Source organism: Suillus paluster (genome assembly GCF_016628075.1).
Source record: "Suillus paluster strain FC165 chromosome Unknown EDB91scaffold_75, whole genome shotgun sequence".
Classification (NCBI taxonomy): Eukaryota; Fungi; Basidiomycota; class Agaricomycetes; order Boletales; family Suillaceae; genus Suillus; species Suillus paluster.
This window is the reverse complement of record NW_024537635.1, coordinates 134,015-158,895: the sequence shown is the minus strand read 5'-3', so window position 1 is coordinate 158,895 and position 24,881 is coordinate 134,015. Positions and strand designations below refer to the sequence as shown.

Here is a 24,881-nt window from a genome sequence, read left to right as displayed (position 1 = left end):
ATGCTAGCACTATTTCTATTGCACCCTGTAGCAACTTGTAGTAACTTGTAGCACCTGTAGCACCTGTAGTCAGTTGCTACAACGAGCTACAGGAGTTGCCGTAGCACTATATAGTCAGCTGTGTGGCTATATAGCCGCCTATAGTAGGCACTTGACACATTGTGCTACAGGTACTACCTTGACTATATAGCACCCTGTAGTCAAGTGTATTTTTCCTGATGCAGCTAAAACAACGCTTCGACTTATTGGATCTCGGTCCCGCTCGCCACTTCCTTGGCATGCACATTATGCGCGACCGTGAGAAGAGGCTCCTCACCATTAGCCAGAAGGCTTACCTTGAGAAGATTCTCGAGAACGCCGGCATGACACTGTGCAATCCTGTCAGTACACCTATGACACCTGGAGTAACCTTGCAGAAGGCTACACGTCCCCCAACGAGTGAAGAAGCGGACGCCATTGCGTCGATCCCATATCGCCGAACTATCGGTGAACTCAACTATGCTATGCGAACCACTCGCCCCGACATCGCTTACCCAGTTTCATGCCTCTCCCGATACATGGAGAACCCCAGTATCGACCATCATCGTCAACTCAAACATCTTCTCCGGTACATTCGTGGAACTACGGATTTAGTACTCATCTTCGGCTCGTCGAACGAGGGACTCGTTGGACACTCGGATTCGGACTATGCTGCAGATCGAGACGATAGCAAGTCCACCAGCGCTTATGTCTATCAACTGTTCGGAGGGCCCATTAGTTGGAAGTCTCAGAAGCAATCTGTGGTCGCTACCTCGACCACGGAGGCCGAATATGTAGGTCTATTGAATGCTTCACGCGAAGCATTATATCTAATCCAGCTTCTACACGACTTCCGCCTTGACCCCGAACTCTACGATCCCGCACTCCTATATGGAGACAACCAGTCCAGTATTGCGCTCTCGAAGAATCCAAGATTCCACGAAAGAGCCAAACATATTCGCGTCCACTACCATCTCATCCGCAACCTCGTCGACACGAACAAGATCGAACTCCAGTACAAATCCACCTCGGAGATGATTGCTGATAGTCTAACGAAGGCATTACCTCGCCCAGCTGGGATCCAGCATCGGGAAAACATGGGACTACGTCGTCAAGACCTGCCAGGCGCTCTGACGAGTGGGAGTGTTGAGAGGTGATCCGTCAGAGCACCGAGCCGGTTCCAGATAAATATATCTAACTGTTCCAGTTCTATGTACCTTAGCTGCCAGTGTCACTGGACGTCATCCACCCTAGTTACTGACCATTTTCTCTTTTCTATTTAAGGATGGCTAGACGCTATACTCGCACCTCAGTCTTTCTACCATTGACTGAGGTGCGCATACCATTCATATTATACTATACATGATACTTACTAGCGGTCCTACAGACTCACGCTACCTTAGGTTAGTTTACACGAATAGAGTCTTTCTACCATTGACTGAGACTCACGCTACCTTAGTTCTCGCTCTTTAACAAGATCTGGCGGTGATTTTTCGGCCCGGCCTTATATCTCATCCTAACCATGAACTGTCCCCGGAGGAGCATGCGCTGAGCCATCGTGTCCTCGAATCCCTCCTTGCGAAATTGAATTGGATCTCACACGACATACCACCGCTGCCACCGCTATCGGAGCCTGTTGATGGTGGACAACTGCCGCCTGTCATGGAGACACCAACATCACGCCCCGTAGGCTAACCATCGGGTTCTTGAGAAGTGGAAATGAGCAGGAGTCGGACTATGTCTTCCAGTCGAGGATCAAGCACGGACGACGAGAGACGCCGCACTAACGTACGCAAGATAAAGAAGCGGAGGTCAGGTCAACCGCGAGACCTGGAGGGCACACCGCTGGAAAACACTGGTGGGTCGTTCCTGGGCCCCGCGCGTGAAATGGACCATCGCTCTCAAGTCCCAGGGCACTCCTTGTATTTGTGCCACATCTTTTCTCTCAGATTCACTCGACAGGACAGAAAATGTTGATGACAACTGTCGCCTGTCATGGAGACACCAACATCACGCCCCATAAACCAAGCACTCTTGCCAACGGAGACGCTGCCCTCGCTGTAAGCGATTTTGACAGAGCCATTGACTTCTACTCTACAGCGATCGACCTGAATTCTGCAAGTGACACTATGTTTGTAAATCGCAGTAAGGCCAGGTCGGGAAACCTACTATGGGAAGATGCGCTTCTCTATGCCCAAAAGGTACGATGACATTCACTATTCTCTGCCAATGTTCTACGAGGTGAAGCATGCAGCGCTTCATTGCACACAACGCTACGATGAAGTTATCGAGGCCTTCCAAATCATGCTCTCGAAATTGGATAATACTCCCAACACGCAAATTCGAAGTAAGCCCTGAGTAACTCATGCACCAAGGTTTTAACTCTTTCCTCAGAGCTGCACAAGCAGTATCTCAGTCCACCCGGTGCAAAACATGCTATTCGAAAAGCCATCGATGTTCAACTCAACACTGCCCCACATCGTCTACTCAACACCGCGACTGGGCTCTTATGTAATCGAGAAGCACAAATACGCACCTTTCAAACGAGCACAGAGTACAAGGAGCTTCAGTTATCGACTATGAAGCACCCTGACCTCCGAACCGAGCGAATAACAGAAGTAGTGGCCACGTACTTCAGTTGCGTCATGCTATCACATAGGTAGGAAGGGACAGAACCGCTGCTGCATGACATACATGACAAGGTCGTTCACGAGTTGAAGGCAGCTGGCGGTCTCGTAAAGTTGTAGTCATTCTGCAAAATTACTCGTAAGATGGGGTATCACTGGGCGTGGGTTGGTTCATGTTGCATCGACCAGCATAACCACGTCGAGCTCCAAAAATCACTCAATTCCATGTTTGCCTGGTATCATCACTCAGCCCTCAGGGCCATCTACCTGTCGGATGTTCTGCCTTTGTCCAAGTCTGGCGCACTGGCGAACAGCGCTTGGAACACCAGAGGATGGACCGTCCCGGAGTTCCTGGCTTCTAAAGTCATTCGCTTCTACCAACAGGATCGGACTCTATATCTCGACAACGAGTCCCCCAACCACAAGGAGTCCGTCGAGATCATGGGCGAGTGGAGGATGCGACGGGCATAGATGCACGCGCCCTAGTCGCCTTCCAACCAGGGATGAGAGATGCTCGAGAGAAACTCCAATGGGCGTCTACGCGAGTCACCACTGTGCAGGAAGATATTGCATACTCATTGTTTGGCATATTTGGCATCCAACTATCCATCCTTTATGGCGAGAATAAGCAATGCGCGCTCGGGCGCCTCCTGCAGGAAATTGTGGCTCAGTCGGACGACATTACTGCCCTTGACTGGGTCGGACAGCCATCCACGTTCCACAGTTGTCTTCCAGCAGATACTTCCTCATATGCAACTCCACAATGTGCCCTCTCATCTTTGTCTGAAGATGAGATTCAAACAGCGGTCTCTTCGCTGCGAAATACGGTGGCTGTGGAGTCGACTTCGAGACGTTATGATCTGCTTGACAACATGAGCGTCCCTCGGTTCGCGAACTGCAGACTGCAACTGCCTTGTATTGTGTTTCGTGTTACGGAACTCAGACGGAGGCGTAGTCCAGATTTCACGTACCGAGTCAAGGCAGATGGGCTTGATGACCTGCTGATCACCACCAAAGAGAAACTGATTCACTTCTCACGTGCAAGGTCCACTCGACAGACATTCTTGCTTGTCCGTCCGTGGGATCGATGTCTCCTCGAGCAGCGTGACTTTGCAGAGCTGCCTACCTTTACAGATGATGCGGAAAGCTCGGGAGATTGGTCCGAGTCTGGTCCCCCGTTAGACCAACCCGGCGGTTTTCCTGTATAACAAGAACTGGGTGATTCTGACTCCCAGTCACGAGCCTTGCCAGCCCCAACTGTTGACATCATGATGGACGTCAGGACCCTAGAAATATTGTAGTTGTATGTATTAGCCGCCATCATCAGATATATCGCCGCAGTTCTCTGCCTCAAGTTAGTATACGCCAAGAGTTTGATGACTCAATGAGCGTCCACTGGAAATATCAGTCCAGTATTGCTCAGCTGCGAAAATATGCAGGCCTCCCAGTCAGAGTAAGTACTTGTCTTCTGTGATGAACTTAATTCCCTGTTCGGCCCATCAACGACGCTGAGGACGGCGTTCATAGAGCATGGATTAGATCTAGATGCTCGTGTCAATGACACCGCATTGGCCGTCTGACGCGGATCATGAGCTTGGTCTATTAGATGATCTGCCTCCGAATTTCCGAAACCCATTGACTGCGCTGGCTACTCGGATCTCCAGATCCCGGGCGCTGTGTGATTCCTTACTATTGGAGCTTTGGTTTTGCCGTTGATAAAGTTATACATTGAATTACACTGATGCATAGAAAGACACTAGTACTTAGCTTAGGGTATAGAATATGAAATACATAAGGTCTAGGCAGTTTTGACGAGACAACGAGCTGATTAGTATCTTCCCAGCCAGTGACAGATTCAGCCGGTCTATATCAATTTATCGAATCCAAAAATTTATTGGTATGTCATGTGCCAACACCAAGCGCCGTTGCCCATGTCCGCCCGCCCACCTCGCTCAGCACCCTCTCTACCTCAGTCTGCTCCAAGTTGAGAATGACCCTACGCTCCCGGGCAGGCTTGCGGGCGGCGTTCAGACCATCCTCGACAATCATAGCGTGGGAGGCAACCAGGGAGTCCAGAACAAGTCCCAGTTCCTCTAGAGTGGGTTTCCGCGACGGGTCTCCTTCGGAAGTCAGGGCGTCAACGTATGTAATATGCTGGTCTTCAATCTTACGTACTATGAGTCGAACATTTCAGACAAAAAAAGATAGAATACATACCTCGCCCCATTTAATCTCCTCAACGCCCTCCCGCTTTATACATCTCAGCAGGGATGCGAGCATGATCCGCTCATGCAAGGTGCAGTCCCGGAGGTATGCTGCCGTTGGGCTGTTCTGCAGTACTTTAATAACCTCCTTCACATCCTCCGTGCGAGCAGCGCGCCGCTTGGAATGCACGAGTTCCACCGCTCGTCTACATACGTGTTCAGTTACGTTACGGCTACGGAACAGGCCCGCCACATACCGGCATATATCAAGTACCCTACGCGCATCTCCGCTGATCGATGAAACCTTCATTGAGGCAAACTTGACCCCGTCGGCATTGATCACGTCCGGTGGCTCTTCGAGGCCCTCTTTGGCATCTCTGAGACGTGCATGCACGATCTTCTCAAGCTGCTGCGTTGTATACGGCTGGAAGTTGATTCGGATCATGCCTTTGCAGTGCAGAAATGAGCACAAGACAGATGAAGTGCTTGATTTGATGGCACCTACCAAGCCGACTGCGTACACGTCCACTCATCACCCGCTCTGGAAGGTCCATGGTGTTTGCGACAGCAATCACGACAAGCTTTGAGCCTGCGATCGTGGGCCAGTTGAAGAAATTATACACCACGTCCTGCTTTGCCGTGACAAGCTGATCGAGCTCGTCCATAAGAACGACGCTAGGCACGCAACTCAGCGATGACCAACTGGTTGCGGAGAATCCTGCTTACCATGCGTGCCCTGCGGGACCCGCTCGTGCACCTGCAGAAAAGTGTCTGGTGAGCTGCTTGAGTGCCTCCTTGGCGCTGGTCTTGAGATGGCCATCGATCGCTACATCGTGCCCCGAGACGGTCTCCCAAAGTAGGTTATACGCGGCGGATGGCTCGGGGATCCTGAGTCCGTTGATTTCAACGTACGTGAAAGGATTTGTTTCCTACCAAACGAAGATGATTCAGTGAGAAGAACTGATCAAGAGATAACAAACATTGTTCTCAGCCATTCGTTTGAGCTCACGAACGACGGCATGAACCGTTGCAGTCTTGCCTGTTCCTGGTACTCCAGAAATATCTGGAATCGATGTTGAATGAATGAAGAATACGGAAGACAATCTACGCACAAACGCAACCTCCGCTTCCTTCCTCAAGGAGCTCTTCTACGGTTCTCAGAACGCGACTATATTCCTCCTCACGACATGGGAGAACATCGGGACGCGCAGCGACATGAAGGACGTGCATTGACCGAAGCCACGAATCTGGAGGAAGGTTCTGCAACTGCTTGTAGTGCTCCTGTGTGAGATTCGGAGGCGGAACACGGATGGCTGGTGCTTTACGACTTCGCTTTCGTAATGCAGCTTTGGAGTGCGGTGTGGGTGCTGCGAGCTTCGGTGCACGTTTTTTGCTGGGGGTGGACTTGGGTGTGGATAAGGTACGCTTCCGCTTGCGAGAGGGTGTCTTGGGGATGTCATCGGTAGGTATGCTAACAGCTGTCTCGCTATCGGAGGCATCGTCCACAACAGAAGGGATGAAATGGTCATCGGGCTCTGATGCAGGCTCGTCGTTCTCGTAGTCACGATCACGGACGGAGTCATCACCACTTTCTTCCGCAATATCTTGGAGCTTTGTTCTCTTCTTCGTACGCTGTCTTGACGATGTGGTCTCTACAGCGACGTGCCAGCAAGTCCCATCGGCAAGGTCTTCGTCAGAACGGGTGAGAGCTTGTTGTCTGTGAGCTACCCAGTTGAAATCGTAGTATATGTTGCTACGGGACTCGATTGCAAGACGACAATAGAATGGTGTACTTTCTTCCGAAGCGGTGGTGATCCAGTTGTTTCGTTTGCGCTCTGTGGGTACGGAACGTGGAACGTCGGTGACGATGCAATGCGATAGTATGCATGAAGGCGGAAGAATGGCTTGTGAAGCGAGAGTGAAATACACTTCGTTCTGGTGGTAGGAATGAGTGAATGACAATCAGCAAACGTGCCACTGACCTCGAAATGTTCCCTTTTTGCCCTAATGCGAGGCAGCTCCGACGGATGTTGGAACCAGTGAATTCTGACCATCATGTGTGGATTATCGTCCTCCAAATCATCCCCGCCTTTAAATTCCCACATTGAAGCGATGACTCCAACGCTGGGATGTTTTGTAGACTGAGTTTTGACGAGCACGGTGTCTCCGACCTCAAATGTCTCCGTCTCGACAGCTGACCTACGCATACCCAGCCCCCTCCGTGAAGCTGGCGCGGTATTTTTCGTTCGCTTAAACGACTTGCGGAAAGCAGTCTGCATTCCTGGACCTGGTTGCCAGCCCTCATCCTCTTGAAGAACCTGATAATCTTCTTGTACAATTGGACGAACGTAAAATGGATCGCCTGTCCAAACCGCAGATTTGTCTACAAACGCGTCAGTCCTCACTGGAGTCACAAGCGGTTGAAAGCGCTTTGAACGTCGAGAAGGCGTCACTGGAGTCGATTCCATCTGGAGAAGAAGTATTGTCACAAACGCGTGACAAGCGCGTCGGTCACTAGAGGGTGGTCACGTGTTCCCGGTGGAACCCGGACCGACTGCTTGATAAGATTACGATTTGATTTTTTACAGAACCGGATCATGTAGAGTATGCTCGTCACTCAAAGTAATTCGATGACCTTATGAGAACACACAATCTCGCGTTCTTCTTATATTCTCAAACTCTGGTAGTTGACTAACTTCACAGCTCTTTCCCCCTCACAAGATGTCCAAGGAGACAGCTGATTTGCTACCCCCTGATCACTTCCTCCACCAACCCCGTCAGGACTTCCTGGTGGGCTCACATGAGGGACACGTCGATACCTCGACTCTTGCTGCACATGATTTCGACCTCGATACTCGCACGGGTTTCATGCCCCCAGATCCACCTCTAAGTAGACTCCCAGAGCAATGGGAACCTTGGGAGACAGCACTAGATGCTGCAATGCACGCAAAGCTACAGCTTGCTGTCAAACCAGGCCTGACAATCGAGGAGATAAAATTGTCTGAGTCATGGCGAGAACACATTCGACGGGTCAGCACGGGTCTCCGTAGTTTCATTGACACGATGTGCACACTCACACGAATCCTTAGCTCCCTGTCATCCCTACATTTGAGCTCACACACTCCGAGCTGCTCCTTCGGCGCGCACATCATGTTCTCACCTTCCTCATGCATTTTTATATTTACACACTTCCCCTTTCTTTACCCGTGCTCATTCCAAAACCAATTTCTGTCCCCCTCGTCGCTATATCCAATCACTTGCAGTTACCCCCAGTCGTCACGTACTCTGACAATGTCCTCTATAATTGGGACATCATCCGCCCCAGGGAAAGCAATGAGCTTGGATTCCAGTCCCCTGCTCTGGACAACCTTCGCAGCCAGGACATGTTCACTGGCACCATAGACGAGCAAGAATTTTACCTTGCTTCTGCTCGTATAGAGCTCCGCGGAGTTGAGGCTCTCGAGCTTATGCGTGCAACAATGGACGAGATGTTTGTCGGAGATGCCATAGCCATCAGGCGAATTTCCGCATACCTCCACAAACTTGCCTCTGTTGTGCAAGACCTTAAGGGCATCCTGCTCGACGTGCGTAAGGGCTGCGACCCCAGCACGTTTTATCACACCATCCGCCCATGGTTCCGCGGCGCAGACTCCGACCCTGCCCACAGGAAATGGGTGTTCGAAGGCGTTGAAGACCAGCCGACCAACCTCTCAGGGCCAAGCGCAGGGCAGAGCGCCCTGATCCATGCCCTAGACGTATTTCTTGGACTGGACAATTGCAATGTGGTCGAAGGTGGTGTTACACCAGACCAACGTACGCTGCTGAGAAGGATGCAGATCTACATGCCGCGCCACCACCGCAATTTCTTGCGACATCTCAGCACGAACCCACGTCATGTGCGAACGCTCGTAACGCAAGCGAATCCTGATGCAGAGCTCCTAGATGCATACAATTTTACAGTGCAGTCAGTGAAGGAGTTTAGGGATGCGCATATCAAAATCGTAGCAATCTACATTATTGGACCTGCTGCCCGGGAAAGGATGCAGCTCGAGGAGGCGGACCCAGAAGCTCAGGTCGCACAAAAGGGTGAGAGGGTGGTGCTGAGGGGCACTGGCGGGACGGATTTAGTACGGTTCCTGAAAGGCGTGAGGGACAAGACTGCCGAGGCGGTCATAGAGCCTACCCTGGAGTAGACCTCAATTATGCATTGGATCTGGGATCCTGCCATGGGATAAGCATTCATTCAACTTATTGATCATTATTTTCGCTCACCAATATTTACTCCTGTATGGCGACATACACCCTATAAACTGCTGCGAATGTGTACACACTCCCCTAGATAGACGACACAAAGGTAGATAACTGTTCCCTCTTTTTATGAGGTCCAATAGACTTAATTCAGGCGTCGGATTTGCGGAGTGTGTTGTCCAGCAATATTGTAATTGAAGTTTAGTGGTGTGGGGCACCCGGCTTGAAATTCATGCCTTTCACCGGCGGTCCTACGTCATATATGCCATTAGCGAGCGAGGCATCTTTTTCATATGTACCTCATTGGCACTTACTATCTGGGGATTTCGGTGTAACTTCTACTAAGAGCATGCCAGTGTTATAGGAAAGGTGGAGTGAAAGACGTGATCATAGTAACACTATAGACCCAGAATCCTGACCAGTTTGACTAGAGAGCAGGTTGTGACGTAGCCGCCCACTCGATGATATCGTCCGTGGAGTATGAACTAGGCCGGTGATAAGCTACCATGACATATACCAACATGAGCCAGAGCGTCGAATAACGTTTTTGAATATTTCCATGTGAGGAAATTGGATCTGAACTGCACTTTGAAGGCATCGAATGGGTGAACATACCAAGTAGAGCAACTTAGTCGGTTCCGCTCCTCGTGAGCACAGCCACTCATATGCCAGACGCTATTGCGGGCATCGTGGGACGGACAGCGGCTCCACCTTGATATAGAACATCGACACAAAGGAAAGCCTCTGGTAAGTTGCTTGCACTGCATCGAAGTTTGATTGAGGTAGACTCTGATCCACATCACAGAACCATTCGGGGGACACAAAAGGTGCCATGCCGACGTCGACCGACGTCATTCTTAACTGTTTAAGTGCGCTTGAGTTACACGGATATGCCGTTTAATGGTTCGACAAAGACGATCGGTGACGAAACGACACCCCATGAAGACGGTATTGTCAGCTTGCTCGGGATTCCTCCATAATAGAGCAAGCACCACAAAGAGAGATTCATAATCATTCATTTCGCTTGCCGCCGTAGCATCTAGATCTGATTACGCAGGGGCGGAAAAAAACGAGTAGGTGGCGTACAGGAGTGTACAGGAAAAAGGAATAAGGTTCAAGGTAGCCGAAGGCTAATTGCGATATGATCACGGAGCGCTGTGAAATCCCGAAGTTTTTTTGGTAAGAGCTAACCAGTTGAAACACTGGACAGGATCCATCCGTGCCTCGTGCCGAGCCCCTTTGAAGTTCCTCGATTCGTGGGCGCAAGCGTTCGATATTTTGAGGGGAGGGTCGGAACACCAGATCTGATACAGATCTGCTGTCAAAGTTGTGAGAAGACGTTCGTGCAAGATTTTGCAACGAGCCACGCAGCCATGGACAAGCAACAATTAGCACTAACGGCATGTCCAAAAATGGATAAGAGTAAATATGCACAAACTTGAAAACTCAAGCTTCTTTTCCTTTTTGAGCTTTTTGTCTGTTCACTAGATTATCGGCCACTGATTTCAGTTTCTCTTGCTTTATTGTATTGGGCATTTTGGAAGCACTGTTTTCGCATATCCGCATCTATTCCTTGACTACAGACACAAAAGACCTTGCCGTGTCTTACTTTCAGACACGTTGAAGACAAAAAGCAAGAGAGCCACTTTTTTGTTCTCCAACAAGATCGCAACAACTTCTTGACACGCTCGCCCAAGATGGACATACACATCAACTCTTCCAGCTATAAAACACTCGAAACAATGGCGGAGGTTAGACAACAAGCCATCCGAGCTATTCACAGTACTTCATTACTATCAGAGCAATGGCACCTGCAGCAGCCAACTATTATTCCGCTCCTCCACATGCCCACCAGAAGCAACGTGGTTATCGCATCTGCGATACCTGCGGTGCAGTTGAGAACCCAAACGCGCAGAAGTTCCGACTCTGCGGTGGTTGCGTGCGTGCCTACCCTTCCCTTCGATCACGATCCTCGCTGACCAAGTCCTTTTATTTCAATAGATGACCACCCAGTACTGTGTAAGTGATCATTCTCCCCTGGTCTGACATTTTGTTGACGCAAATCACAGTCACCCGAGTGTCAAAAGTCGCACTGGCCTTCTCACAAGGCTATCTGCCAACATACCGCTGCTCAGATGATAGGAGCAAAGCAGCAGGCCATCGGGCCTGCTTATCCTGATGAAAACTTGGCGAAGTATCTTCGCAAGTTTACTTCAACACACTCTTCACTTCTCGGATGGGCCGGCTTCCAAGCCCTTCAATTAAAGCGCCTACCTGCCAATATCCGGCAAAGTGCGCTGCTTATCGAGCTGAGCTACAACCCTCACGCCGAATCATTATACCGGTACGTTCTAGTCACCGGATTTAGAAAGGCGATCTAAATGCTGATTCCGCCGGACACACAGTTTCTCAGTAGCAAATACGCATATCGTCTCTCGGACACATGTGACCAGTCATGATCCCCTTGTTGCGGCTGATATTAGCCGGCGAGAAGAACGCTGTCGCCGGAGTGGGGGAATTGGAACCCTTGTTATACTCGTACAATGTGGTGGCATAAGCCAAGTTATGCCCGTGGAAGTCGACCCACCCAGTAAAATCTCGTGGGATTCGCGAGACGATTGGGCGGAAGTACTTCGTCATTTCGTTGAATCTGGACGAACAGATTTCAAACCTATATCCACGACCGCCAGGGGGTAAGCTTCAATCAAAATTTGATGGATCGGGCCGCAGAACTGATCGCATCCTATCTTAGGGTCGTTTATGTGTAATTTGACATCATCGCCTTCGTACTTATGACCATTCTTTGCAACGTGGATCGTTGCATGACCAGCATTTTTTTTCGTTCGCTGCATCGTGTTCGGACAATTTGTACTATTTGCGTCGCACTCATTACAACTCACCATACCCCACTTTTCATGTTATGTTGTAATTGTACTGCATATCGATTTAATGGATATGAATCAATACAAGCCCCCACACCACCGGAACTGTACAGCCTGCTTATGTAAAATTCATAGATGTTCCAAAACGTTGATCTCTCCATCGTCATCCACCTACTGAGAGTAACATCGTCCTTCATCAGCCATGACTGCCCAGGGCAGGGCATACACATCTACACCCACTGACGCATCCCGAACAATTACGCTGCATGATTCGCAGCCACGACCAGAAGATGATGCAGGTCAGGCTGGTGACTCAACGGTTGTGGGAGCTCTTAGATTACGGGGGGAACCACGCAGGACTCGTCAGCGAGTCGCATGGGACGAAGACGTGATTGACAATGAGGGATGCGGAAAGAAGAAGTCAAAGAGTGTGTATCTCCAGTCTTGAACTATTTCGGTGCAGCTGACTGAACTACCCCCTAGTCTGCTGTATATACCACAAGCCTCGGCGCTTTGATGAATCATCTGAGGAAGAATCATCCGAGTCAGACTCTGATTCAGACTGTCAGCACAGTGACTGTTCGCGTCAGAGACGGAAGCATCATCGCGAAGGAGACGGGCAGAACAATGAACGTGCTACCCGTGACTCGCCCAATAGGGAGAGTGATTCATGAACTGGAAGATGCGGGGTCGAGTAGTAATGCGTATGAGCGGAATCCCAAGGCCAGAAAGAATTAGGTACGTTGAACCCGTCAAGTACGAAGCGTGTTCTGACGATGAGCATGTCAAAGTTGCCCACCGCTTTATATCCTTGGTACTCTATAGATATAATATGATATCTTATGTTCAGGAGTCGATTCAAAACCTTGAGTCTATCCACCATGTTAGATTGTTGATTATTATACCGGACATATTTTGAACCTGTTTTGCTCGCAAATCATACGTACACAACTTTGACTTGTACTTAATCATAATCACTTGCTTCAACCATGCATCAGCCTCTCAAAAGATCAAAACGCTCGCGAGAAGATACAGATCACTTGTTTCATCGAGCGCGTTCACCTTCTCCAAGGCCAGAGCAATGCTATCGTGGTTCAGCTCGTCTGCCTTCGTCCGACTTTCCGTTTGTTGCCAGTGCTTTCATCGCTGCAATCCTCATAAGTGTCACGGTTATTCTCTACATCTCGCCGGAGTCAGCGCCGCGGCGCTCTAGTATAGGGACGTCGCGTGCTCCAGACTTTCGCAGAACACCTCAGATTTCGGAATGTATTCCACTCAAGTATGTTCACCGTCACCAAAAGTAATTGGCCGAACCGTCCTTCGTGTCCTTCATGATATCCACGACGCCGATCATCGCGATGTACCCCCCTCGACAGTATTACGACCCCATCACAAATGGCCTCCAATTGTCACCAGAATTCCCGAGTCCAAGGACGTTTCGGAAGATGCAGGCATTCGCGCTCCTTCGCTGACAGCTCCAGCTGTTGACGCGGTCCAATTCGACGAATCAGTTTGCGGTTCATTTCCTTGTCGCTTTCTTCTTCCCCTTCGTATCGCCGAGCAAGAACCGAAAGCCCATCTGCATCTTCAGCAACTAGCGATTCTCGCAAGTAACTTGAATCGCACTCTCGTTCTCCCGAATGTGGGCAATAATCGCATAGGGGCTTGCTCCAAATGGCCGCTCGATTCTTATTACGACACGGACTTACTTAGCAGCGCCCTCCCTGCTATCAGCACTTTGCCTTTCACTGTATTTAACAATTGGAGTGAAACGCGACCCATCTTACCCACAAGCAGAGTCGTCTCTTTCAGCGTCAGCAAAAATGGCAAACAAAATTCACTGCCCGATCCACTTACTGACGACGATTTCAGCATCAATTTTAACCTCGCAGATCACAAGGTCGCTTCCTGCCTACACACCAAGTTTCCTAGACTTCACCAAAGCTCTTCTATAATTTCCATCGCGTTTTACCGCAGTCACCCATCTAGGCCATCGATAAGCCAGCGTCTTATTCAGATTTTCTCGGGGGTTGCGGGTTCCGCGGAATATCTCTCAGACGAGATCGCCGCGCTCCGGAGTTCCGATGTGATAGCTGTTGAGTGGGACCTGAGTCACCCAATCTTCTCTGGGCCCAACATAGATTTGCAGTACTCTCATGCTCTGGTTGAGCTTGCCGAAAGATTAGCAAGCTTCACGGGTCCTTATGTCGCAGTACACTGGGGACTAGAGCGCGTCCCAGTGGAAAACCTTGCGTGGTGTGCAGCATCACTCGTCTCTACACTTCGTTCAGTGCTCGACGATGACGACTCAGGGCCTCAAGTGGTCTGGCTCGCGACCGACTATCACACTCTTTCAGAAGGCTCGGAACAGCCAAGCGGTGGAAAGATTAAAAGCGCGAGATCTGGAACTTTCCGAGCTATTACCCCCGAACACGAGGAAGCCATGAATATCCTTCAGGACGCATTCCAGACAGGTGGTGATCTGGAGGGATATCAGATGACTGACCTGTCATCGCAGATAAAAAGGTTTAGAATGTTCGAAGGGAATGTTCAGTTTGAAGAAGATGTCCTAGAGGACTCGGGAGTTTCAGGGATCCTAGACAAGTTGGTGTCGATGCAGTCTCAGGTATTTGTGAGTGGGTCCAAAGCTTGCAGCAAGACAAGGTGCGTTTTCAAGACAGTAAGCAGTAATATTTGACCAACGGCAGACCGACAGTTCCTCTTCGAAGCAAATAGTCGACTTTCGAGAGAGCGTAATGACGGATAAGGAAATAGCTCTAGACATTCGCAACGTCGTGGAGTTATTTGGAGAATGGTAGCGAGATAGGTTCCTGAGGACACATGAGAAGGAACGCGAAGGAAAGCATAGTATAGTCATGCATGCAACATGTTCATACGAAAATTTTGCGATCACTGAGGGATGCAAGTTCTAGCACTCCGACCGAACTTTACGCCTCACAATCAACCAGCCGCCTACTCTCTGGGTGCACCCCGGCCAACACCAGCAAATGATGGCCTGTAATCGCCAGGTGCGCCGCCCTCCTTCTTCCGGTAATCATCGCGGTCGCCGCGAGGTGCGCGGTAGGCACCCTCGCCACCGCCGGGGCGCACAGTCGCTGGGCGTGGGGCACGAGCGGCGCGCTTGTGAGTGGAAGGAACGATCTCGTTGGGGAGGTGTAGCCTATCGATGTGTGAGTCTGGGTGGATGTTGCATATAGAGGTACCCACCACTCCCTCAGATAGTCAACACCTTCAGGGGGTCAAAACGTAGTAATACCACTGCCACGAGAATTGGGTCTTAACGAGGCCCCGGGAGGTCAGGCTCTGCATGGCCTTGATAACCTGGAGGTTAGGGACATCGAGCTCTTCATGCTTCGGTGCATTGTAGTCTTTCTTGGCGACCAGGACACCCTCTGAGATCAATTGATAATGAGTTCTCGAAACCCATCGCAAGGCCGATATGCCAATAACTTACCCTTGAAGAGGTTCTCGTAGATGGTGCGCCTGTTTTGTTTGGTGATAATCATGCTGGGCTAGGTGATAATGAAACGCGAAAGCTGAAGATAATTCAAAACGAGTTGAATAACCATAGGAATCAAACGTACTGCGATGATGATGTCGCACTTGTCCGTCTGAGGGAGGCTAAAGTTAGTCATGTCATCCAACTGCAAGGTAACTCATCCAGCCATGGGGGGTCTCTGACACGCTTTTTTGCATTCTAATCCGCCCCAGACGGTGTGAATAACAGTACACAGGTACTCACAAGGATTTGACGGGCAGGAAGGGCCTTGATTTGAGTCTTGACGTCGAGCGGGACAGCGTACGCGCCTCTGGGAGTAGGTTTCGATGAGCAACGGCGGAGTGTAAAAATGTCCCAAAAAGGAACTGTGTAGAATTTACGAACAACTCTTGCGCTGGATCGAGACTAGAACTTGTAACAACTTCCTGAGATCTATCGGTCTGACTGGGAGATCACTCTAGAAATCGATGCGACTCGTTTTCAAGGCACGGCAATGAGATACAGCACATAGTGCTCGGCTACTACGTCGATACAAAACAAAAGGCGGTACAAAACATCACCGACACTAGTACTATCCACAGGCTCGAATGCACAAAAGCTGTTCCGAAAATCATGGCTGCTGAATGACGGGGCCCGGGTCCATGGTCCATTGAAAGTTTACCTTTCATGACCCCCTTGGAGCATATGGATCATCCTCTCGATGTCTTCTCCAGAGATTGGATCTTTTCCTCGACTAAACCACTCGCTCAAGCTGAAGTCGCTCACTGTAGCATTCGAAGGCGACCTCCACATATCCCCGTTCATGCGTCTCGCCTCCAATAGAATATCTTCCCACATCTTTGCGCAACCAGGTTCGTAGTAGGAGCTGTCCTGCCCCTCGAAAATCCTAAAATGCTCATTAGCACTGCCCAGATCGAGCATAGGTGATCGCCTACTTTGTTTGTTCTCTTCTGCGCGTTTCAGCGACACGTTTTTGTTTTGCAAATTCGGAAGGCTCTGACCTTTGACCGTGATAAGCCGCTCCAGTTGTGCTTGGGAAAATGGCTGGCGTATCGTCTAGCGATAACGATGTCTTCGATTTACGGTTCAGAAGGGGCGGCCTCTGTTGAACTCCTTCACCCGGATCGAGACTAGAACCCTCCAGAATGTGGCTTGCTGCAGGCTCTCGCACGCGTGACACTTCGGCAGCCCATCTGGTCACTTTGGATGAAACGTGTTTTGACCCTGTAGTCATAACATCCCTCGGGATGGGCGTGTGTAATGTCGTTGTACCTGTAGGCTGGTGCAACGAAGATACACGGGTTGCTGATGTTCCCAGAGACACGTTCGGCGGTATGACTGCTGACCTTCGCTCCGCAGCAGCTTCGGCTGCCCAGTCTGGGATGGGCTCGCGTGTCGAAGGATCTCTGTGAGCCGTTATATGATTGGCACCCGAAACCGTCCGAGGGGGGACGCTTCCATGAGTTGCGTAGGTGCCGGCAGAGCGTAAGGGCGGCAGCCCGTGGGCCCTTGCGATGGGATCACATTGATCAGCCATGTACTCCCTTGACTGGGTCGGGTCCGGGAAGTTCACATTCAAGGCACAGTCGCCTTGTTCCAGGCTTCGTCCAGCGAGTCGCAGAGGCGGACCGGATCTCGTCAACGCACTCTTCGTAGCCGAGCCTTGCGGTATAAAGGACGCTGCTCGATGGTCCGGACAGTTTTTGCTAAGAACCACGTGTGGGGGTCTTCTTGACTGGGACATTGCGGGGATGGACTCAGTGGCTCCCCAAACATCAATATGATGAATTGGTTCTGATGGTTGTCCTGAAGGAGCGTGGATGGATGCGGACAAGAGCCGGTGGAATGGTGCGTTCGTTCTCGATTTCGGAAAATCCCATATCTTGCTGGTTGATTCCTGGCCTGCAAGATCGGAGTTGGATACGGAATAAAGTTTATCGTATGTCGTTATTTTAGTGGAGCCTTCCTTTACTCCAGAGGGGCATCCCTTGCTGTTCGGAGCTGTTGACGGTTGAACATTTTGCAAAAACACCTCCGCAGAGGGGATTTTGCGAGGTATTGATGCCTCCGGCATTGTCGTAGGGAAACCACTGTCCCGATTGACATACTTTTTCCATGGAGCCGAAGAGGGGGGCACAAAGGGGACGAAAGCTGACTTTTCCGTTTCCATAGCTCCCTCGGGCATGAATATTTCATTGTCCGGCGCGAAGCATGTTTTATCGGGGCTGTTCTCTTGAGGCAGGACTGTTAGACTGTCAACTCGCCTTTCATCCTCGCCTTGAACACTCGATAATGGCCCAGAGGCCTCGCTGTGGCTAGGCGCCAGCGAACTCCGAATCTTCACCGTGGCTTGCAAGCTGTCCGGTAGTGGGAGCTGGACGGCCCTATGAAGATCGCCGGGGGATTCATCCATAGATGACGTAGTCCCTGGACAACGACTAGGAGCTTTCGGTTCAGGGACATCAATCACGACCCCCAGGTTAAGAACGTTCTGGTTATCATAGATACCCTCCCATTTTAGGGCACGAAGCACGGTGCTGCCAGGAATAGTCTTTTGGTGGGCGTCTCCTTCCGACAGTATCGGCTGCCCACCAGGAGCACTCTCCTTTGGCGTCAGGTGGTCAATAGGATACCCGGCTTTATGAGGAATCGAGGCTATTTCTTCATCTTCCCCAGAAGGCACTAGTGGCGGATAAGTGACTGGACTCTTAAGTTTAATCGCCCCTTCTACAAAATCCCGTGAACAGATGTCGTGAATCTCAGGTTCGCTGGCTATTGCATCAGGCAGGGTCGGATCAGGAGCGTCTAGTCTGATTTCGTGGTCTTGACACTTGACATGCAGCTCCTGTCCACCGGCACCCAAAAACTCCTCTTCATCGTCGACCTGTCCGCAAGATACATCGAGCAGGAGATCATCTGTCCGCGGCTCATCGGCGACGCCATGCTCGGAACAATCGTCAGAACTGAGACTTGCGTGCCCCAGGAGCGACCCGAGTCCTGCAGTCCCTTCGCTGATCTCCTCCAGCAGCGCACCAATATTGACGCTCTCACGTGAGCTCGGCTCCTCGTGTTCAGCAGGCGTTATGGTGATGGTCGGGATTTGCACCATCTTGGCTGGTTTTCTCTGCGCGAAATGGTAGATCGGCTTGATACCAGTCGCGATCCCGCGGAGGCAGGCAACGAGCAAGGTGTATAATTGGTGAAGGATGAAGAGTGGCCACCTACGTGCAGTCGCGATGAGCACGGTGGTGTGAGGAATAGCGCTAGATGTCAAGTGCGCAACCTTGCGGAGGCACGCTATCGCGCTTGTACCAGTGCAAAGACAGTAACCGAACGCAGAGGTTGCTGCTTTTTTGATAATAGGCCACGACCTACGGAGGGCAGCCTTGGGAAGCACTGCGATATACCGAGCGGCTGTGATACCTGACTCCAACATCTTATAGATCCCTCTCATAGGGCTCACTACACCAAGGTTGACCAGCAGTACATCACAAATCACAGCCTCCGAAGACTGTTCTAATGGTGCAGCGACGAGCATCGCGAGAACCTGTGCAGAAAACACCACCAATGTATGTCAGTTCGAGGCTCCAAACAAGCATCTTCAGGGGTATGAGGCTTACAGATAGCATGAGGTATGCTGTACTCAACGTGAGCGCGTACCGGACTAGAAGCAGCACAGGGCAGAAGGTGATGATCCGCGGGGAGAAGGGGGCGATTGCTTTGTCCTGCTTCTCGCCAGGCGCGGGCGCCTGCGGGCGCACCCAGGAAGGGAATATCACGTTGTGCATGCGCTTCTGCGATGGGTGTGGTGCGCCTGGGGGTGGACTGTGAAACCAAAAGGTGTCGCTAGGTTCTGCCAATGGGTCGAGAACTAGGATTGGAGATAGTGGTGTTGATGTTATGGTAGGTGGATCGTGTGAGATAATAGGTAAAGATGTAGCTGTTGATGATGGCTGAAAGGGAACCAAATCCTCGGGAATGACATTTCTCGAGTGTGAATGTGCATAGCTAGGTCCGAGGAGTAGATGAGGTGGGAGATATGGCAGGGCGGGCAAACTCTGCGCGACACGTATGCTGAAAAAGCGAAGCAGCGTGTCTAACAGAAAGGCCCAAGCAGCGGCCTTGATCTCTGAAGGGATCATTTTGGACGCCGATAGATGTTTATTTCGAGTGTGGCGTCGACTAGGTACTTGTTGAACTATAGATGATTGAGAGATAAGATGGAGTAATGAATAAAGACAACAAAATTGGAGAAGGGAAGGGTAAGCAGTTGGACACCGGAGTTCAACAAGTTGACGCGACGACATCACGTGATTGAAAATCAATGCCGTCAGGGAATTTGAGGTTTTGTTGAAGTCATTCAATTGTCATTCAACGGTACGTAGATGTGGGGTAATGCGAAGGTAACATTACACATAAATTGGACTGGTCGCGGAGATCAGCACAGTGCAAAGGTAGTCAAAACAACTTCCCCTTCTTCATTTCGGTACTTCCCCACACAGATTAATTTACACTCAGGTTTCTTTTTTACATGTGTTCATGACATGTTTTGAACACTCCGCCCTGAGCTTCTGTCCAGCATCAACTCATCAGCCCCCGCGAATGCACTCACTCTTCACCAATGAACGAGACAGTGTGGTTATAATATGGGACTGTACCAACATGCAACATTAGCATGACATAAAACAAAGCGAAATAAACCGAGAGATTGTTGAGTGCCGCCAGAGGGAACTTGGAAGTTTGTTGGAAGTAAGTAATGCAAGTGTGGAAGAGAACAAAAGAAGCAGTCAGTGAAATCTTGAGGGCTCATCTGGAATCGTTGAGTCCGAGAGCGAAAGTCCGGCTGGACAATTCGGGAACCACGTACTCCCGGACAGTCTAATATCATTTATTGTAATACCTTCGAAATACGACGTCCTACTTCCGTCCAAAATAGTAGGTTTCCTGGAATTTCCTTGTTTTACACTTGTTAGGTGTCTCGTCCCTCCCCACCTCTTCATATCTTCAGCAGTGGTGAACCTTCACATCCGCTGCACCCGGACAAGACTGATACCCATTTGATAACTTCCCGGTGTCCTGATGCCATCGCTTGCACGTCAACCGAGAACAAGGAGGGGCACGATATCCAGAAAGCGGCACTTACGGTGATATAATTGCAGGACATTACTGTTCCATCGCTATTGGTGCCATCATAACTGCTGGCCTATCAGTTACTTTGTTCAATCAAAATGTGTGGGTGCGACGCACATGCAAAATGTGACCTCGTTTTCTGTGAAGGTATTGTATAACCCCTTAGCTTTGCCGCCGACCTCCAATGTGGCTGGGCACTTCATACACGCATTGGCGCCAGCGAAGAAGCTGAGCCGCATAGCCTGAAACTTCCAGTGTAAACATGAATGCGTTGCTTGCTTCACTGCTGAGATGTCCAATGCTCTATTGCACGCGAAAACAGTTGAGCCAAAATGCATGACAATCTCTGCAGACTCAAGAAAAACTGCGAACCTCATGAGAAGTTGATGTGGAAGAGGGATGTATGGCACGATGGGGTCGTGCACACGAATGAAATTCCCTGGGCGGCCTTGGCTTCGTGTTGCTCGTCAGATATGTGCACATTCATTTGAGGTTGTGACTCGGACTTCCCAAACAACACTCTCCGTAATATGACCATCCTTGAATCGATGAACCTCAGCACAGCCGCCTCATATATGCCAAAACTCCTGCGCAACGTTTGAGTTTTGGTCTTCCACAAAAGGTTTGTGGTCAACAAGCCGAAATTTCGTGAAGGGCACGGTTGAAAAGTTTATAAACAGGTATTAACTGTTTATAACACCGGTAGAAAGTCACACCGTAATTTAGCTGTTGGAAGTCGCGAAAAATGCGGTCATGCAGGACCATCTCCGCCATCTGGACAACTTCATAGCTGAAAAATCGAGGCATGGGTACTGTTACGGAAGGCACGAGCAAGATCGTATATAAGGCTGATGTCGATTGTGGATGTTCCGGGGCTTTCTGCCGAGGATATGGTGCGGCAAGGGGCACCAGGCTGAAGATGACTATCGCTTGGGTTTTTTTGGTGTCTTTGGTAGTTACCAAGACCTCGAAGTAGGATGGATGTCATACTAATAGAGGCTGGCAGGAGGGTTGCATCGAAAGACCCAGAGAGCCAAAGTAGGCTAATTTCGAGAAGCTCACGATAAGAAATACGGAATCCGGAAGACAAAAAAACACTTGCCCTATCACTGCACCAAAGCGAGTGGGGAGATCGAACCGGCTTTCAGGAAACATTCAGAGAACGTCTCGTCAGATATAGTACCAGGGTTTAACAGTTGCTCCAGTGTCTCCCGACTTAGTTTGACGACTGTCAGTTAGCGGCATTCGGATTTACAAACACCGGCAACGAAACTCACCAAGTCAAGTGAGGTCACAGGTCGTCGGACAAAAAGGCTTTTTCAAGGGAGGCTCCTCAAGTGACGGTTAGAGTGAGGCTCAGCCTGCCGCTAGGCATCTGGGAATCGTTACTAAGTCAGATAGCACCAGGCATCGTGTCATCCACGGTCTTGGATTACCTCATCATCAATGGATCAAGGACCAGCAGCACTACCACAGATCATACCTTTAGACTTTGAATTTTCGTCTAAATCACCTTCAAGTATCATGATATGTCGTTCGAAACACCTATATTTTCATTGTCAATGAATTTCCATCTGCGCACAGACCACTGTAGAGCCTTGCTGAAGTGCGCATCTCATTCTTGAAGCTCGAACGCTGGCTGGGAAATCGCCCCCTTTGATTGCGAGGTCAAGAAGTCATATGGCTTCTTCACGATGACAATCGGCGCGAGGCATCCTTCTGAGCGTGGCGGGTAGTCATGGCTTGGGTCGAGCAGTAGGTCAGTTCATCATTCTTGAGATGTATAGAAGTTCAAGCAACATGATGGTCCGATGGAGTGCGGAGATGCAAAGCAAATGCAGTGACTCTTGATCAGCCCAAGTACTAGTCACTTCGGAAGTTGGACTTAGCTTCAATTAGCTTCGACGTACAAATTGATAGTTGCTAGTTGCATTGGCCGGTGGTGTTTCACTGGCCAGTGGTTCACTGTAGTCATATAAAGTCAAATAATGAACGTCGTCACGAGAGTACAAGGTATTGTAATGCACGGCAATGTAACTGACCTGGATCATGACCATAGCAGTGGCGGAATATCAGTGGACGGCGGGAATGATGAGCAAAGCATGAAAAGCAATGTCACCAAACAACGAGAACATGACAGTGTATAGGTGAATAGTACGTGACGGCAGTCCAATTTGAAAATGCAGAGGAGTCTGAAGCGAAGTTTAGAAACCGATGGAGAATGAAGAATTACAGGAGGTTCTGCAATAACTTGTAAACAGAATAGTGAGCCGCAGCATAAGTAAGGCAAAATAAACATACCATCTATTTCCTGCGTGTCAGACGCCTCAAGCGAGCGGTTGGCTTGGCTGGCCTCTCGTCATTGAATTCCTCGATGCGGCGCCTGATTTTACCTGTAATCCGGCAGCCTGGCAAGTTTCCCCTCCTGCTTTGTATTAGTAGTGTGCTACAACGGGACATGTTAGAAGCGAAGCTATGTAGCGGGGTAGTGAAAGATGAAAACGGTATAGAGAATTCTGCAAAACAATGAGGAGGGCCCGAGGGCTGGCGGTGCAGTGCAGTGAACTGTGAAGCAATCAAGTAGGGTGCTGGAGATAGTCCTAGAGATGAGCGGTACATGCGAAGTGCACAGCACTGACTTTGTGCTCGGGTCGGAGTGCAGGTAGAGCAGACTGCTTGGACCTGTCCTTGGCGCCAGCTAAATTTGCTCGAATGAGGTCGACGACTGCAGGATCAGCTACCGGTCTCACATCAAAGTTGAGTCGCCAGAATTCTCGACTCACACAAGCACCCACATAAGAAAGATAGCCAACCATAAGAAGGTGGGATCTGCACTGAATGAGCCGAAGACGAAGATGGATACTCAAGCACAAGTGGAAGCAGTGCGCATACAAGCAAGTTCGTCGGATTTTTGAAGGTCACTGATGAAAAATGTGTTGGGCAGAGTCCATGGTACATGATAAAATCAAAATCCTGGAAACTGCCTGTGATGAGGGTCATAAGTACAAGTAACGGGCGTGATCGTGATCAGATTAATTAGTCTCCGAACGAATGAGATATGCGCGCGCACACGTAAACGCGCTTGCACTCCGTGCATAGATACAGTAGTTAACGAGAAGGACTCGCCGAGCGGCGATCTTGACTGGCAAGACAAAAAGGGCGACACTTGTTGGGACTGGTAAGACAGACATGCAGGTCAAAACTACAAAGCAACATGAATCATGAGCTACCGTAACTTGTAGCGGAAGGGGATCACTTGGAGTGGCGAGATGATGAGGGTGGGAAGAGAAATTAGTTGGGGAAGAAGAGAGCCTGAGGCTGAGTTGAACGTTGGGGACTCGGTGGGGGAAACCTTAATTCTACACATCGACTTCAACTTTATATGACCCCAACAACGTGCAAAGAGGCGATACAAGATGTTAGGGAGTATACAACCCGGCAACGAGGTGTGTCCAACAAGCTATACTTGTCGGGTTGAATTGAGCAGTTTTTGTGATGTTGAGGCTTGAGCTGCAATTGGTTGATACGTGAGTTGTAGCTGGCGTCATAGAGATGACGTGACAAAGCTATGAAAGGAAACGTCGGTTTATGCCCGACAGCGGATTCGAGCTGGCATTGACCTTGAGGTGATACTTTGTTCCACCCCAAATTGCCCATAGACCTTGCTTGACAAGGTAACTAAATTATGGTCGGACCGTCTGTATGAACAAAGTCTGAGGTGGCAATCTGCTGGCATTGCAGATATCATCTGTTCGAAAGGGTGAATATTCAGCATATAAAAGCAAGCCATCTTTCCACTGTCCCCCTCAGATTTATTTGATCCCATATCACATCCTCACAAACAATGCGTTTCTCCTTTGTTCTCGCCGTTATTGCTGCTTTAACAGCATCAATATCTGCAGCATCAATACCTGCCAGTGACCCTGACAGGGAAAGATGTCCTTGGTTTTGCCACCTTGAAGATTGCTGCACTGCACATATATGCTTGCCGCACTCGGGCTTCCTCCCGTGGGTGAGTATGAGTAATTTGGGTCCTGGATTTAACCACATGACTCATCGGTGTGGTAGATATGTGTGGATTCAGTGAGTCTCATGCCGCCACCGTGAACTACAGTGAGTCGTGATTCCTGCTTTCGCATCGGTGCAGTATGGTTGATGGCACGATGCGTGAGTTTCTAGTAGCGAGTTGTAGGAGAGGACTCTGAATCGGATCGGTTAGCTTCGATGTCCTCGAGAGTATTCAGGCGTGAAA

At 49.9% G+C, this 24,881-nt stretch overlaps 8 protein-coding genes across 8 annotated transcripts; 4 read left to right on the top strand and 4 right to left on the bottom strand.

The window, feature by feature from the left end:
* Window positions 1–4,355: 4,355 nt before the first annotated feature.
* On the bottom strand, window positions 4,356–7,318 carry EDB91DRAFT_1158926 (P-loop containing nucleoside triphosphate hydrolase protein; the record flags this gene model as incomplete). The annotated part of the gene is made up of 8 exons (XM_041319719.1): window positions 4,356–4,811; window positions 4,863–5,055; window positions 5,107–5,296; window positions 5,355–5,524; window positions 5,576–5,778; window positions 5,830–5,912; window positions 5,962–6,784; window positions 6,832–7,318. Coding segments are annotated over 8 exons (2,413 nt in total), but the record flags the coding sequence as incomplete, so codon positions are not given.
* A 541-nt stretch (window positions 7,319–7,859) lies between these two features.
* On the top strand, window positions 7,860–9,257 carry EDB91DRAFT_1158925 (Indoleamine 2,3-dioxygenase). The gene is made up of 2 exons (XM_041319718.1): window positions 7,860–9,070; window positions 9,122–9,257. Exon 1 carries the CDS (start codon window positions 8,017–8,019, stop codon window positions 9,040–9,042), a length of 1,026 nt encoding a protein of 341 aa, XP_041172799.1. The 5' UTR covers window positions 7,860–8,016; the 3' UTR covers window positions 9,043–9,070; window positions 9,122–9,257.
* Window positions 9,258–10,857: 1,600 nt separating this feature from the next.
* EDB91DRAFT_1158916 (uncharacterized protein) lies at window positions 10,858–12,099 on the top strand. Its single transcript, XM_041319717.1, has 5 exons — window positions 10,858–11,036; window positions 11,099–11,116; window positions 11,167–11,441; window positions 11,503–11,790; window positions 11,850–12,099. Exons 1-5 carry the CDS (start codon window positions 10,902–10,904, stop codon window positions 11,863–11,865), a joined length of 732 nt encoding a protein of 243 aa, XP_041172798.1. The 5' UTR covers window positions 10,858–10,901; the 3' UTR covers window positions 11,866–12,099.
* EDB91DRAFT_1158914 (phosphatase inhibitor-domain-containing protein) lies at window positions 12,100–13,050 on the top strand. The gene is made up of 4 exons (XM_041319716.1): window positions 12,100–12,407; window positions 12,463–12,612; window positions 12,638–12,717; window positions 12,771–13,050. The coding sequence occupies exons 1-3, from the start codon at window positions 12,182–12,184 to the stop codon at window positions 12,715–12,717; spliced, it is 456 nt and encodes a 151-aa protein (XP_041172797.1). The 5' UTR covers window positions 12,100–12,181; the 3' UTR covers window positions 12,771–13,050.
* A 193-nt stretch (window positions 13,051–13,243) lies between these two features.
* Window positions 13,244–14,798, top strand: EDB91DRAFT_1252910 (uncharacterized protein; the record flags this gene model as incomplete). Its single annotated transcript, XM_041323577.1, has 2 exons — window positions 13,244–14,643; window positions 14,696–14,798. 2 exons carry the CDS (start codon window positions 13,244–13,246, stop codon window positions 14,796–14,798), a joined length of 1,503 nt encoding a protein of 500 aa, XP_041172796.1.
* EDB91DRAFT_1158913 (Plectin/S10 domain-containing protein) lies at window positions 14,522–15,607 on the bottom strand. Its single transcript, XM_041319715.1, has 3 exons — window positions 15,455–15,607; window positions 15,257–15,392; window positions 14,522–15,160 (listed from the first exon to the last, which is right to left on the bottom strand). The coding sequence occupies exons 1-3, from the start codon at window positions 15,504–15,506 to the stop codon at window positions 14,953–14,955; spliced, it is 396 nt and encodes a 131-aa protein (XP_041172795.1). The 5' UTR covers window positions 15,507–15,607; the 3' UTR covers window positions 14,522–14,952.
* A 413-nt stretch (window positions 15,608–16,020) lies between these two features.
* On the bottom strand, window positions 16,021–18,768 carry EDB91DRAFT_804226 (uncharacterized protein). The gene is made up of 2 exons (XM_041328449.1): window positions 16,435–18,768; window positions 16,021–16,385 (listed from the first exon to the last, which is right to left on the bottom strand). Exons 1-2 carry the CDS (start codon window positions 18,606–18,608, stop codon window positions 16,157–16,159), a joined length of 2,403 nt encoding a protein of 800 aa, XP_041172794.1. The 5' UTR covers window positions 18,609–18,768; the 3' UTR covers window positions 16,021–16,156.
* On the bottom strand, window positions 18,769–19,687 carry EDB91DRAFT_804060 (uncharacterized protein). The gene is made up of 2 exons (XM_041328448.1): window positions 18,943–19,687; window positions 18,769–18,884 (listed from the first exon to the last, which is right to left on the bottom strand). The coding sequence occupies exon 1, from the start codon at window positions 19,639–19,641 to the stop codon at window positions 18,988–18,990; it is 654 nt and encodes a 217-aa protein (XP_041172793.1). The 5' UTR covers window positions 19,642–19,687; the 3' UTR covers window positions 18,769–18,884; window positions 18,943–18,987.
* Window positions 19,688–24,881: the final 5,194 nt, after the last annotated feature.